This window comes from Oryctolagus cuniculus, chromosome 5 (assembly GCF_051225735.1).
Source record: "Oryctolagus cuniculus isolate XC-2025 breed Fujian yellow rabbit chromosome 5, ASM5122573v1, whole genome shotgun sequence".
NCBI classification, from domain to species: domain Eukaryota; kingdom Metazoa; phylum Chordata; class Mammalia; order Lagomorpha; family Leporidae; genus Oryctolagus; species Oryctolagus cuniculus.
The window spans coordinates 116,576,452-116,592,784 of record NC_142871.1 but is presented as its reverse complement, the minus strand read 5'-3'; the positions used below and the strand labels follow the sequence as shown (position 1 = coordinate 116,592,784).

General features: G+C 46.9%; 1 protein-coding gene across 2 annotated transcripts in view; it reads left to right on the top strand.

Annotated features, from left to right (window-relative positions):
• The first annotated feature begins 13,896 nt into the window (after positions 1-13,896).
• The window catches only part of FBXO9 (F-box protein 9), a 40,365-nt gene continuing 37,928 nt past the window's right edge, over positions 13,897-16,333 (top strand). For both annotated transcript variants that reach the window (XM_017345202.4, XM_051854634.3), the window contains exon 1: positions 13,897-14,266. In XM_017345202.4, the coding sequence (XP_017200691.1) occupies positions 14,264-14,266 (3 nt within the window). In that variant the 5' untranslated portion in view covers positions 13,897-14,263. The remainder of the gene's footprint in view (positions 14,267-16,333) is intronic.

The window sequence follows — 16,333 nt, the reverse complement described above, 5'->3', positions numbered from 1 at the left end:
CAGAGATACCAAAATCCATGGATGTTCAACTCCCTTATATCAAAGAACCTAATGCTTGCTTATTACCTACATACATCCTCCCTATAGTTCAAATTGTGTTGATATTACTTGTAATACCTAAAGCAATGTAAATCCTAAGTAACTATTATACTATACAAGGGATCTTCAAAATACCCATGGGAGGGGCCGGCATAGTGGGCAAAGCCGTCGTCTATGATGCCAGCCTCCCATATGGGTACTGGTTCACGTCCAGGCTGATCCACTTCCGGTTCAGCTCCCCACTAAAGAGGTTGGGAAAGCAGTAGAGGATGGCCCAAGTGCTTGGGCCCCTGCCACCCACGTGTGTGATCCAGATGGAGTTCCAGGCTCCTAGCTTTGGCCTGGTCCAGTCCTGGCCATTGTGGCCATCTGGGGAGTGACCCAGCGGATGAAGATCTCTGTTTCAGTCTCTGCCTCAAGTCTTTTAAATAAATAACAATTTTTTAAAAGTTTATGGGAAGTTCACATTAAAAAAATAACATGTGAGAATTTCAATTTTTTCTTTTTTGCACCAAAATAAATTTATCTTTTTAATTCCATCTGCCCGTGGACTTTTTTAAGCACCCTCACATTGTTTAGGGCATAATGACACACAAAAAAAGTTGTATGTATTCAGTAGAGATGCATGTTTTTCAAATATTTTCAGTCTGCAGTTGTTTGAGTCTGCGGATGTGGAATCCACAGACAGAGGGCCAGCTGTCCTTTGTACCTCAAAGTGCAAACACAGATATCAGCAATGTGGTTGTCTCTAGTTGGCCCAATTCTCCAATCAGACATCAGCGAACATACCAGGCTCCTGGCAAAACTAAGATGCCTATAGTGAAGGCAAAATGAATGCAGAGGGAGCGGAGCCCAGCTGCCACTCAGCAAGGCTCTTGGTCCCTGGGTTTACTTGCAGTATGATCAGGGCACTTGGCCTTCATGCCCAAGGTACTTTCTCATCTAATACTTGTGATTCTGGGACTCTGTGGAAGAGTCAAGTTAGCATTTATCTATGATTTTCCTGTCACATGCACAAAGGCCAGAGAGGAGACCAGGGGCGTTCTGCACGCTATGCCTGTCCGTCCTAAATTCAAGAGAAGCCAGCTCTCAAAGCTAAGAATCAACTCTTTCTTGGTCCCTATAGCCCAGCTTATCCCCTTTACAGAGCTCCTGCCTCAAGCATAGACAGGCACGGCTGAGGGCTCACCCATGATGCTCACCCATCAGTGACCTATTCTCACCTCCTTGCCAGTCTCTTCCCCAGGGCCAATGACCCACAGCCTCGTCCTCTGCATCAGCGGGGCTGCTCTTCTGTCATTTTTGTGCCCCCACACTTCACATTCTGCCTGCACTTGCACACAGCAGGTGCTCAGAGGCATCACTGATTGCATGGCCCAATTACAAATTTCAGTCTGTGCTATTTATTTTCTGTTCCACCTGGGCCATTACCTCAAAACTCTCAGGACTGATAGTTCTTCATGTACAAAGTAAAGATCATCAGCTTCTTTGATCTGACCAGCCATGTTCTGAAGTTCTGATGGAAGGAAAGTAAATGCCATAGAAGGGTTGGAACAGGCAGGCCACCTGGGTTCTTCCCAGGTGACACTGGTGCTGCTGGGTCAACAGGAACCACAGAAAGGAACCCCTCTGTGGAAATCAGGTCAGGTCCTTGACCTTTGGGCAAGGCTGTACCCAAAATGAACAGAGAAAGCCAGCATTAGCCCTCGATCAAAGAGTTCCAGCAAACCTTTAAAGTCAATGTTATGAGTTTTTCCGGCTAGGTGACTGACAATGGGGAAACCTCCCTGCGATCTGCCCCAATTCCCTCCCCTCACCTCCAGTCCTCAGGGGAGGCCGGAACACCTGTTGGTGGCCAGCGGCCTGCATCATGAACCTGGTGTTTTACAGCCCAGGAAATGGGCTTGGGCCAGGGACAACTATAGTCCATGTTTAAAACAAAATTAATATCTTATTTATTTGAGAGATAGAGTTACAGACAGAGAGAGGGAGAGACAGAGAGAGAGGTCTTCCATCCGCTGGTTTACTCCCCAGATGGCCGCATTGCTGGAGCTGAGCAGATCCAGAGGTAAGAGCCAGGAGCTTCTTCTGGGTCTCCCAGGCTGGTGCAGCAGCCCAAAGACTTGGGACATCTTCCACTGCTTTCCCACCCATAAGCAGAGAGCTAGATTGGACAAGGAGCAGTTGGGACTAGAACCGGCCCCCATATGGGATGCCGGCACCTCAGGCAGAGGCTTAGCCTACTGCTCCTCAGTGCAGGGCCCCTCCACTTGTTCTTTATTTGGAAATCTAGGTGACCACTGAATAAATGCCCCAAGTATCCATGTTTTAATATCAGAGACAAAATGATACACAAACTTGGAATTCTTGGTAGATGAAGCTTACCAGGGCCACTGACGTCCCTCAGATTCGTGGGACAAGTCTGTCTCACTTGGCCTTAATCGTTTTACACTGGAAAGGTTCTAGCATTTTTACCTGTCCTCATGGGAAAATCAGATTCTGAGCAAAATTACTAAATGACCCTTCTCATGGTACTTCTGAGTTCCATTTCACTTTTCTAGGCTCATAATTAGATTTCCTATCAAGATTGAATGTGTCGTTACTTTCCAACAGTGAATACTGTTATTTCTTTTAAAGAGGCACTAAAAACAGTGTATCTGGGTTTATATTTTCCTCTACAGACTCCAGTTCTGCTGCCCATATACAACGTAACTGCTTTTTTTCTGCATGGAGAATAGCAGCTATGTGGCCAAAAGAACCTTCTTCGTTCAGAACTCGGCTCTGTCTTTACCTTGACAAAGGAGTGAATTAATAAGGTTGCATCAGTTGAGCAGAGCAGGAGGAGATAATGAAGACATCTGTGTGCTCTCTTCCGTGCCCGGAAGAAGCTTCACGCCTTTACCTCTCCCTCCTCCTCTCCTCCTTCAGCCTAAACTCTGAGACAAGAACTCCTCCTGTGCCAGGTGCTTAATCCCAGGAGGAGCCACAACTTCTCTTGCAACACCAAAGGTGCTGGCGTCTTGAACCTGAGAAAGTCTTCAGGGGCAGGCATCTGGCCTAGCAGTTAAGACACAGGTTCAGATGCCCATGTTGGGGGCCAGCAATGTGGTGCAGTGGGCGAAGCTGCCGCTTGTGACCCATATCAGAGTGCTGGTTCAAGTTCTAGCTAGCTATTCTGCTTCCAATTCAGCTTCCTGCTAATCCCCCCTGGGAAGTCAGCAGAGAATGACCCAAGTGCATGGGCCCCTGCCAAACCATGTGGCAGTTCTTGACTCCTGGCTTTAGCTGTTTACTTTGGTATAAAACAGTGTTGAAATTGTATCTATGGGGGACAGTGCTGTAGCATAGTAGGTTAGGCTTCCGCCTGCTGCGCCAGTGCCCATGGGAGCTGGTTTGAGTCCCGATTGCTCCACTTCTGATCCAGTTCCTGGCTGATGGCCTGGACAAGAAGTAGAAGATGGCCCAAGTCCTTGGGCCCCTGCAACCGCGTGGGAGACCTGGATGAAGCTCCAGGTTCCTGGCTTTGGATCAGCCCAGCCCTGGCCATTATGGCCTTTTGGGGAGTGAACCAGCAGATGGAAGACTTTTCTCTCTGTCTCTCCCTCTGTCTGCAACTCTGCCAGTCCAATAAAGAAATAAATAAAAGAAATTGTATCTATGAGAGGGTCTTCAAAAAGTTCATGGGCAATGTATATTATTAAAAACCTATGCATGGGCCGGCGCCGCGGCTCACTAGGCTAATCCTCCGCCTAGCGGCGCCGGCACACCGGGTTCTAGTCCCGGTCGGGGCACCGGATTCTGTCCCGGTTGCCCCTCTTCCAGGCCAGCCCTCTGCTGTGGCCAGGGAGTGCAGTGGAGGATGGCCCAGGTGCTTGGGCCCTGCACCCCATGGGAGACCAGGAAAAGCACCTGGCTCCTGGCTCCTGGCATCGGATCAGCGCGGTGCGCCGGCCGCAGCGCGCCGGCCGTGGCGGCCATTGGAGGGTGAACCAACGGCAAAGGAAGACCTTTCTCTCTGTCTCTCTCTCTCACTGTCCACTCTGCCTGTCAAAAAAACAAAAACAAAAACAAAAAAAAAAAAACAAAAAAACAAAAAAACAAACCTATGCATGGATTTCAGAAATTTTTGTAGCAAAATAAAACTTATCTTTTAATTCCCTCTTTCTAGGAAATTTCTGAAGAACCCTCATATATTCAAGCTCTGTACAAATATTATAGCACATTTACGTAAAGAACTGACCTCAGTGTAAGAGGGTTCACTATCACGTAGAACAAATCAACACAATGCATTGAAGAAGAAATGGCTTCATATAAAACAAGGCAGTGGGCAGCACACTGTGAAGGGCCAGGAAATAATCCAGGCCTTGAGGGCTGTGTATCTCAAGGTACTTGAGGGCTGTCGTAATGACCCGAGGCTGCTGTTACAGCGCAAGAGCAGTCATTCTGTGAAAAAACAAGCAGAGCAAGTGAGCATGAGCATACATGAAAAAATGGACATGGTTGATTTCCAACACGACTTGCTTTACAAAACCAGGCAGCAAACAGGATCTGACCTCGGGGCATCAGTTTGCCAAACCCTGAACACAGAGGAAACCCCTGCAGCTAGGTAGAAATACTTCAGCACTCTTCTTGTCACCCTCATTTGCCACCACTGCAGGAGTGCATACCCACAACTATGTCATCACTACACTAGAAGCACTGTGAGGAAGGAAAATTTGTTATGTTTACAGCTGTATTCCCAGCACCTAGCAGAATGGCCGGCATACAGCTGGCACAAATGGGTACTCAAAATAATGGTGCATTGAACTCACGGATCTATAAAGGGTAATCCTGATTAGAGGTGGTTCTCTTACACAACCAAGTCTACCCTTGCTGCCATTCCATCACACCTCTCCCCTTTGTAAAACTGAACAGCTATTTTGGGATTAAGGTTCAAAAAGCATGTGTCCAGGGACCGGCGCTGTGGTGAATTAGGCCTCTGCCTGCAGTGCTGGCATCCCATATGGGCATTGGTTTGTGTCTGACTGCTCCTCTTCTGATTCAGCTCTCACCTAACAGCCTGGGAAAGCAGTGGAAGATGGCCCAGGTGTTTAGGTCCCTGAATCCACATGGGAGACCAGGAAGAAGCTCCTGGCATCTGGCACCTGGCTTCAGGTCGGCCCAGCTCTGGCTGCTGTGGCCATTTGGGGAAGTAAACCAGCATCTCTGTCTCTCTCCCTCTGTATCTGTAACTTTCCTCTTAAATAAATAAATCTTTAAAAAAAAAGGCATGTGTCCTAAAAAGTTTTACACTAATTTAGAAAAACATTTGCTTTCCAAAGCTAACATGACAACATGTATATCTTATTTTTTTCTTTCTTAGCTTTATTTTAAATCATTCTCTAATAAACTCACTTAAAAAACAAAGGTAGTATATAGCAGAACAAAACTGTTAATAATTATTTTCTGAGAAGGACAAATTTATGTAGACAGTTAACTTTCATCACATTGTCAAATACAGTTAGGCCGCCCTATTTGTGGGTTCTACATTAGTGGACTTAACTAACCAGCGGCCAAAGATATTTAGAAAAAAAAGTTGTGTCTGTTCTGAAAATGTGTAGCCTTTTCTTCTCCCTGCTTTTTTCCTAAACAATGCAGTGTCATAACTATTTACATTGTATTAAGTAGTATAAGCAGTCTAAAGATGACTTAAAGTACACAGGAAGCAGCAGGCACTTGGAACAGTGTTTAAAATACTGCTTGGGATGCCCACATCCCCTACTGGGGTTCCAGCTTACTACTCACACACATGCTGGGAGGCCACAGGTGGCGGCTCAAATAGTTGGGTCCTTGCCACCCACATGGCAGACACAAACTGAGTTCTCAGCTCCTGGTTTTGTCCTGGCCCCTTCCCAGCTGCTATGGGCATTGGAGGAGTGAAGCAGTAGGTGGCAGCTCTGTCTGCTTATCTCTTTTTCTTTCTCTCTGCCTCTCTAACAAATAAATAGATAAGAAAAAAATTAACATAGGAGGATATGCACAGGTTATATAAAAATACTACATCATTTTACACAAGAGACTTGAGCATCCACAGATTTTTGTATCCACATGTTGTGTGGGGGTGTCTGGGAACCAATTCCATGTCTGCAGTACTGAGAGATGGCTGCATGCAATTGGACATTCACCATAATACTTTGTCTTTTTGGCTCTGGGGCATTCTCTTCGAATGGCCACGAGGGCAGTCACATGTTATCAGCACTTTATCACAGGTCACGTTATACATATGGAAGGTAAAAAAATGACTCACACTGGTATGACTTCAAAAGTGTGTGGTTCTCGGTGCCATTTCTGTACATTTATCAAGGGGCTACCAAGAGTCCTCAGTGTAGTGGGAAATCTATCAAATGAAGTGTGATGCACCACTGTGACCTTTTCATTTAAAAAAAAAAATGGGTTAGGATGACAATTATCTTCTGGGAACCACAAGTTCAAGCAGATAAGTAACTTTCATGGCATTGTCATGTACACAATTGGGAGTTATACCATTTTACTTTATTTTTTTGATTCTGGGAAATTACCTTTTATGGTAGCCCCAAGGACTACCAAAATCTAGGGAAAAATTAAAGATAATATTTAACTGAATGCTAATTAGACCCCATTGAGGAAGCTTCACTTCATTCTAGAGGATTAGAATTTTTTTTCTCTGTATGGGGACTTAATAATCACACAACGTCTGCACTTTATAGATAAGCTCACAGGACCACCTAATCAGAACAAAATCCTTGTTATCTGCAGAGTGGCATATTTCAAAAAAAAGTATGAGTATTAGTAAAGCTATATCAAACTCTCCCCATTTCCTCCTTGGAGAAGGTACATCAGTATTTGGCTAATTCTGAACCCACATATTAAAACAAAAAACAAGTAGAACTCTGAAAATTTCTTCAATCTTGGCCACAACTTCTCAAGTCAACATACACAGGGTGTGATTCCAGCCTGCCCAGGTGAGAAGCACCAACAGGACCCTTCCTAGGAAGGTATCAACTTTCAAAGTGCAGTGAGTCACACGGCAACTTCCCTGGAAGGAAAGCAAAAATGGAAGCTTTCTGGTCTTTCTTCAAAGTCTATGAAGTAGTAATTTCCTGACACCAGAGGAGCAGAGAGATGGAGCGTGAATGCCCACACCAACCTCAATCACCATCCCAAGCTGAACAAGAACTGCATCTTGTACTTCTTCCTTGGCTGCTCATCAAGTCACCTCTGATTTTCTTCCTGCCACATTACTTCTCTGGGCATCTGATGCAAGTTGCCCCCAGAAAATGATTTGCTTCACCAAAATCTTTTTAACGAAGGGATTTTTTTTCTAGAACACACGTATTTTGATAAGGAATTTAGAGCTGCATTTCAAAGGCAAACACAAGCATAAACTAGGACACAATTACACTATGACTTTAAAATAGTATGTCTTTAGTTATCCAAGACACACCTCTGTTTGCACATTCTCCCCATCAACTGCAAACATTGAGGTCCACAGACAGATAGATTTCTGATACTCTAGTCACTGGCCTTTTTCAGAATGGTGTGGCCATCAAAGATTGATGAAAGAATCAACAGCTAAGTGACATACTATTCACAGGCTTTTAGATGAACATATACCAAAAGGTCATTAGACACAAAAATTCTGCCAAGAAACCATGAGGCAAGTAGTGCTACATAAATATACACGCTCACATATACCCACAAGCAGAAAAATGCATTTTATAGGGGCTGACATTAATAAAAGGGCTAGGTACCAGTCCAACTCAGCCAGATCGTACAAAAAAATGGAGGAGCTTGCTGCATGAGCAGCAGTGAAAAAAAAATTTTTTTTAAGGCAGTAATGTTCCTGGCAAGGTTCAGATGGAAAAATAGCAACACATCCCAGAAGCAGAGCTGTAGCCAGGAATAACCTAAGCCCAAGCCATCTTAAGTACAGACAGGATAATACTTACTAAAGATTCAATGCATGATTACCCCAGTCTTCCTGGCTGCTAATTTGAACCATGACATGAGGTCTACTACAAGCCAGGTGACAAGTATTTACCAAATGTATACTACATGTTCAGGACTCTACTTGTCACTGGTTGATGGATGACAGTCCATCCACAGTCAAGCATACAGTTACTGAGTCGGTGCTGTGGACCATCTTCACACCACAACCAGCTGGGGCAAGCATTTCCCCTGTCCTACACATGAGAAGATTAACACCAGGAAAATTTTACAAGGCAAGACTAGTAATTAGAATCAGGCACTGACCACAATTCTGCCTAACTCCAAAGCCCCCAATACCAAATTCCGATGCATAAAATACGGCTTCTGTTCTAAAGAGGCTTAAAATAATGTAAATGAATTAGAGATTGATATAAACAACATAACAAAGATCAAACAAACAAGTATCTCAAGCCTTCAAAGAAAGAGAATGAGTAGTTGGGAAAGATAATTTGAAAGGAGTAGAACTTGAGTTCCTCCTCCAAGGATGGGTACAGGCTGTACTCAGAGTGGAGAGCAGAGAGGGGGGTTTCTAGAGAGAGCATGGACAGTGATGTTGCAGGGGGACCAGGCTGGCCCCCTCAGAAGGACAGCAAGGAGAGCAAAATGTACTGAGCAGCAAAGACATAGGCAGAACCAAAAATAGGATTTAGACAGGGAGGGTGAGGCTCATTATGAAAGGCCTTAGAAAAATCAGACATACTAGTTTAGATTTGAGATAACAGATAATGAACAGGAACTACAGGTTGCAGGACCAGTTCAGAGATAAAAGGAAGTGATTATTTTAAAAGAGAGGGAAGCTTCTCAATCACTCATTCATTCATTCATTCATTGAGCAAACATTCAGTGAGAGCTTTCCAAGAGCCAGGCTACCTAAGGGCCGTTCTAATACTGCAATAGAGGAAGACTGAGTCCCGGAATAGAATATAGAGAGAAAGCTATATATATATTTATATATAAACCATACACACATATCAAAGGTCTTTATGACTCACTGGTTTAAAGGATGAAGGAAATGAAGGAACAGATGGTTAAAGATCGTTCCAAAGTTTCAAGGCTGACATAACTTCCACCTTCACCAGGAACCTCAGAAAGCAATGAGAACACAACACTGAGAGTATAAAAAGGGATTTGATGACGCTGAGCACTCAATAAATAAAACCCCAAGTGGACTGCTCCTTATCCTGGTAGCTGGTTTAGACATAGTCTGTAGAGAAGACACTTTAGTGAGACAAATCAGTTATTTGTGAATTACAGTTGTCCCGCACTTATCCAGGGGGATAACCCTCACGGGAAGCCCAAACCGCTAGTGGTACCAAACTTTACATACACTATGTTTTCTGATGCCTGTGATGAAGTTTGATTTACAAATCAGGCACCATTAAGAGAGTAACAATAATAAAATAGAGCAATTATAACAGTATACCATAGTAAGCTTAAAAAAAAAAAAAAACTTGTGAATTACATACTCCTGGAATTTTCCAGTTAATATGTTCAGACCACAGTTGATGGAGAGTAACTACAGGCACAGAAAGCAAAACCATGAATAAAGAGGGGGCTACAGCAAATGCTCATTCCCTTTGGCAAGGGTGGCAGAGTTTTGCCTACTCAGGTTCCATCAGTTCTCCAACACACACTTTCATGGCCTGAAATTAGCCCCTCTCTCCACTCAGCTACCAGTTTTGACTTTGGGGCAGGGGACAGAGCCAAGAAAAGGAAAAACAAAGTGGGCAGGGTGGGTCACTGTATAAAAAATCCTCAAACTGCTCTCATTTCCACACCCACTTCCTAGTGTTTTACAAAGCCTGGTCCTCAGACAGGAAGGCCTTAAAGATTCATCAAATTGTACCGCTTTGTTCAGAAGCTATTTCAAATGTGCATATTTATGCATATATTAGCTGCTAGCACAGCCAAGCATATGGTTGAGACACAAATTCTTCTTAATAATGTATGTGTTGACTACACAAATGTAAAGCTCAATCAGATTTTACACTGGGCCATGGTACCATTCACCCAATGGGGCACACTCTGAACCCCCACTAAGAAATGTTAGACATGAAACCTGTGACTATCAAACTTCTAGTACTACAGGGTGCCCCAGGTCAGAATTCAAAACCCCAAGTGCCAATACCTTCCAGAAATTCAGTTCTCTGTGCCGCGTTCTGGGTCCCAACCCTCCGGCTTAGCACAGCTGTAGCAAACAGCAAGTCTTGACTGAGTTCTAAGTGGAAATGGACACTCTTTCCTGCAGAATGATGCGTTCAAACTACCCGACCTACAAGCCCTCAATGTAAGTGACCAAGACAAACTTTAAAAGGTTGACCAGACAAAAGAAACGACTGTTCTGGAAAATCCTTCGACAGCCTTCTTCATAACATCTACTCAGACCAGGAAGGAGAAAAAAAAAAATCACAACAGAAAGAAATCCAATGAAAAATGGTTGTGAATAAGTATGTGAGGATTCTAGCCCGGATCCTTGTCGGGACACCCACGGGCCTAGCCAGGAAATTCCAGAAGCAAGTACTCCGAATGCCCCTTAAGGGGCTTCACAGAGCCCAGGGGCTCCCCTCTGCTGAGAACTGAAAGGTTAGCATCGGCAGAATCCTCCAGACTCCGACGAACGCGAGTTTTCTCGCCAGGAGGCAGAGGAACTACAGCCCATGAGCCTCTTCCTGGCCCTCCGCTCCTCCGAGGGGCCGCCGGGCCCGTCCCTCCCGCAATCCCGGGCCGGCACCCCGAGTGACAGTCGCCAGGCAGAAGCCCCCAAGTCCCCGAGCCCCACTTACTGGCGCCGCGAACACAGGCGGGGGCCCGCCCCTGCGGTGAGCGCAGCTCGGCGGCGAGTGGGGCGCAGCCGCCCGCTCGGGAACTGGAGATGCGGGCGATCCCTGCTAGGACGGGCCGAGGGTTCGGTGCGGGGACGCCCGGGAGGTCCGGCGAGTGGCCCGGGCCGCGCGGCGCATGGCAGTGCAGCAGGAACCCGGCCGCTCTCCAGCCTCCGGCAGGAAAACAAACAAAAGGCAGGGTGGCTGCCGGTGGGGGACGACCGGCCTCTTTCCCTGGGAAAAGTTACCCTGCAGCTCCCCTCGCTGGCCCTGCGCGGCCCTGCACCGCGGCTGCTTCGCCCGGGCCGCCTCCACCGAGCCGCACGGAGTCGGGGCTGGGGCTGGGGCTGGGGCTGGGGCTGGGGTGGAGGTGGGGGATCCCGGTCGCGCGCTGACCCCGACTCCGACCCTGACCACCAAATGCGTGCTTGGTTACAGCTCGGCTCCACAGCTGTCATGATTCACAGGTGGAAGCTGTCGGAGTGTGTCCCGAGTCCAGTTAATTAACTATAATCATGATGAAAAACCACTTTCCTGATTTTTGGAAACGGGGCTGAGGTACCAGTGTAGACACTCAAAATGGTTACAACGGCAGATTTTGTGTTATCTTTTACCACAGTTGAGGAATGTTTAAAGTAAAAACGCAGCTGATGACCTGTTAGCATTCATTTAGACTTGTAAGTTTTCAGATTGCTTGCAACTGTAGTTTGAAAGAATGGATCCTTAACCGAGTGGACAACTGCCCAGCCACTCTCTGCTCAGCTTTTTTATGTCACTAGTTATACGAAATGTAACATGGAATTGCATGTCTCAAAACACATTCAGTTCTATCACAAATTACATTGTGGGCACTGCCTTAAATCATCTGACTGTGAAGCACTTGAGAAAGAAGTGGCTTCCAGCCCCCTGATTTAAATTGATGTAACTGCTGTTTAAGCCCTTGTCTCTGAAAGAGTAGCTGGAGGGCTTTGTGAAAACAAATTCTTGGGCTGCATCCCCAGAGGTTTTGGTGCTGATGCCACTGGTCAGGGCACTAATACTCACTAAGTCAGTAATCCCTTAACACACTGTGGTTCCCACTCTAAGTTTAAATTTCCATATCAGTTTTCTCTATATTTTTATTTTCGAATTCTAAGAGCTGAAGATGATATCCCTACATAAAAAGCCTGAATCCCTCTCTTGTGTCTCTTGAAGAAAGCTGCAAGATACAGAATAGTCAAATTTTCTAAAATTTCCTCTCCTAGATTATGAGAAAGGTCAATTTGGCCACTTGGCAAGTAACATTTATAGCATGCGTCTACTTTTATATATACCTATAAAGTGGCCAAGCCATCTGGCAAATGAAAATGGAAAATGTTTATCAGGGAAAATAAAGAAGGAATCTAATAAATCATATACTATCATGAAAAGCTGTATTTTTAATTAAAAATCTTTTAGTTCATTTTTCACTTTTAACTGAAAGTGACAGAGAATGATCTTCAACTGCTGGTTCACTCCCCAAATGGCAACAAAGGCCAGAGCTGTGTCAATACTAAGCCAGGAGCCAGGAGTTTCATCTAGGTCTCCCACGTGGGTGCAGGGGCTCAAACACTTGGGCCATCTTCTACTGCTTCCCCAGACAGTAGCAGCGAGCTGGATCGGAAGGGGAGCAGCCGGGATCCGAACCAGTGCTACAAGTGGAGGCTTAATCTACTATGCTTAACCTACTATGCCACAGCTTTGGCCACTGAAACTATTTCAATATCCATACTTCATTTTCAGAACTGATCTTTGGCCTTCAAGAACATCATTTATCATTTTCTTCTCATAAATTCTTAGATTTAACCCTTTCCCCCAACTTAAATTTCAAAATCCAATTTTACAAAGGTCATAGGGAGGAAAACTCATCCTTACAAAATCTAAATCCTGGAGACTCCTTTAAAATAGAAAAATACCAAATTGTTGGCCTGCATTCAACATGAAGGTACTTTTTTTTTTTTTTTTTTTAAATAGGGAGCTGATTAAGATATAAGTAAAAACGCTCTTCAAAGTGTGGCTCCTAAAACCAAACCATGACACTTGGATGTTCTTACTTCACTGTTCTCCCTCTTTTTCCCCCCTTTTTTGCCTTCACTTCTCCGAAGATGTGTAGACTTTCTAACACTTCCAGAATAAAACAATGGATCAGAAATTTAGGTAGTGAGTTTATAGGGTCTTAGAATCCTGATGACAACGAGTATTATTAACTTTAGAAATTCAAAGTTTGTTAAATGAAGGTAAGAGACTATAAAGGCTGTAGGTGTTCACTGAAAATGCAAACTTGTGTAGTTAAAAGGATTTAAAGTGTGGCAGAATTAAATACCGCCTGACAAACAGGAGCGCCTCCACTTAAATGAAATCAGGTGTTTGCACTTTAAAGAGGAGGGGCAAAGCCCCTGTGTAAGTTCCGGCACTCAACACGCAACGGCGAACTACACATCCCAGAGTGCCCCGCGAACGCCGTCTCCGCCCCGCCAAGGTTTCAGGGCCTTGGAACTGCACGTCCTCCCTGCATTGCATGACGGGATCTGTAGTGCCACTTGCGTTGCGTTGGCTATATTTTCCCATTACTCCTGCTGCGTACCTACATGCTTTCTGGCCTCAATTTTCAGACTATCTCTGCTTTTAAGTAGCTTCGTCGTTGTAACTGCCGTGATTGTTGCGGAGTTCCACAGTTTCCCTTACTACTAGCGCAGGACTCTAGCCAGAATCGCCAAGGACAGTGTAACCAACATCCGGCGCGTCCAGTTCGCTGCGCCTCAGGACAGTTTGCCTTAGGGGTTCAACCTTAAATGTGGATTACATTCTTGAGATAACGCGTGTTCAAGTTTGCCTCAGTGTTCACTACGCCGCATAACGCCGACTCTGCGGTACCGGGACCTAGCAGTCCCACCCCCACCCCGGCCTCGCGCACCTGAGGCCCACGCCCCCTCGCCCACCACGGGGCAGCACGCGGGTGGAGGAGTCAGGGCCGTGCGCACGGTCGGCGACAACACTGCGCATGCTCTGTGCGTCGCGCAGGTTTCCGCAGATAAGCGGGCATCTCCGCGGCGGCGTCCGGGGTCTTCAGCAGGGTCGACGTTCCGCCGTTCCTCGTAGTCCTCTGCCTCGGCTGGCAGCGGGCGCTCTTCCGCTCCCCGAGTACCCGGCGGCTCCAGCGCGCCCAGATCTGGCCCCCTGCCCCGCGAAGATGGCTGCCGTACGCCGGGCCCGTAGTTACTGCCGCTGCCTGGTGCGCTTCTCCGACCGAGAACTCTGCTAAGCCTCGCTGCAGCAGGCAGGCAGGAGTAGACCCGGACACCCAGCACCCACCTCCAGGGGGACGGTGCAGAGGGGGCGCGGAGGGCCCCTCGACCGCGGTCGGCGGCCCCGCCAGCATGGTAACCTGGGGAGGGTCGGGGGGCACTGCAGGGGCGGGGGTGAGGTGAGCCGGAGCGGCCGGGCCTGGAGGGAGGGGAGACGAGAGGCTGGGAGGAGTGGAGCGGCCGGGCCTGGAGGGAGTGGAGGGGGTGCCAGCCCTGACGGCTCCCCAGGCTCGTCCTGCTGGACCCCGTGCCAGGCGAGCTCGCAGTGAGGAGGATTTACTGGACAGCGGAGAAAAATGTCCCTCTCCGCTCCCTGGGGAAGTTGAATCGGTCTGGCGTCTCTCGAGGGCGTGTATCAAAAACAGTATCTGAACTGGGGAAGGAACCCTGGCAAACAGAGACACTTGTTGATTGCTTCTCTCCTGGAAAGCCGGCCCCACTCTAAGTCCGTTTCGGCCCCTTAAGGAGTCCTGAGTGCGGGTCGCACCTGCAGCCCGTGAGGCGTCAGTGCCCTGGGTAGGATTTTGGCAGGCGGTCCTGGCAGGATGCGACTGCAGGGCGGTGAGGGCCGGAGCGGCGTTTGTGCGGTGCAAATGGAGAGGCTGAGCTAAGCGCCGCGGTTCTGACAGCGCGAGCAATTCTAGAATAAGTAGTCCTCGGCCCTGTGCCTTTCTTTGGCTTCTAGTAAGTACTTCCTGCACTTGAGAAACTAATCTTTTGTAGGGCTGAATGAATCCAGGACGAAATGATTCCAAACTTACTTGCTCAAATCTGTATCCAAGAGATGGCTGACTTCGTTTATTTCGTTAACCTGAAGGATGGGAAAAGCACCTATCGACTCTGCCCCTGAACTTTGGGGGCTAATTATCTGACCAGGATTAAGCAACTTACCTTTATATTTCATTAATTCCACCCGTGAAATAGTAAAATGTGATGATCTGAGCTGCTGAAGCAAACAGGCGATATTTAGGTCAAACTCAGTTTTGAAAAACAAAAAGCTCTGGGTGATGGCTGAGGACCTGCTTTTTGCAGATGGGTTTTACGTTGAGCAAATGCAGTAAAACCCCAAATGTGATGTTTCCGTGATCGTACTGCCAAAAATCAAAGGAATAATGGATTAGAACTCAGAGTTCGGGAGAGAATATGCTGTATTATAGGTTTCCTACTTCTGCATCCTCGAGGTATGCATTAAATGTCTGCATGGCATCTTTTTAACCAATTTAGAGTACCTCTTACCAGCCCGACAGAGTGTAGACTCTGGTACAGCACTAGACCTTTAATATAACCAAACCTGTAAGGTGACTTTTTTTTTTTTTTTTTTTTTGGGACAGGCAGAGTTAGAGAGAAACAGAGAGAAAGCTCCTCCCTCCATTGGTCCACCCCCCAAATGGCCGCCATGGCCAGCGCACTGCACTGATCAGGTGCCTCCCCCTGGTCTCCCACGCGGGTGCAGGCACCTAAGCATTTGGGCTATCCTCCCAGGCCACAGCAGAGAGCTGGACTGGAAGAGGAGCAACCAGGACCAGAACCCAGTGCCCATATGGGATGTCGGCGCCGCAGGTGGAGGATTAGCCAAGTGAGCCACAGTGCCGGCCACCTGTAAGGTGACTTTTATGATAACACCCCGCAACACACAGTCACACAGTTTTTCTTGTTTGAGAAAGAATGAAGGGGCACGGGGCTGTGGCTTAGCGGGTAAAGACACTGCCTGCAGTGCCAGGATCCCATGTGGTCACCAGTTCAAGACCTGGCTGTTCCACTTCTGATCCAGCTCTCTGCTGTAGCCTGGGAAAGCAGAAGATGACCCAGGAGCTTGGGCCCCTGCACCCATGTCTGAGACCCAGAAGAAGCTCCTGGCTTCGAATGGGCACAGCTGTAGCCTCTCTCTGCCTCTGCATAACTCTGCCTTTCAAATAAATAAATCTTAAAAAAAAAAAAAAAAAAAAAAAAAAAGCCTCCAACCACTGGTATACTTCCCAGTTGCTGGAAGCTGGGAATTCAGAGTCTCCCATGTGGGTGGCAACAGTCCATTTCCTGGAGCCAACCACCACTGCTGGCTAGGGGCTGCATTAGCAGGAAGCTGGAGTCGGGAACTGGAACTGGGTGTGAAACCCAGGTGGTACTCCTGCCCCTAGAAACTTT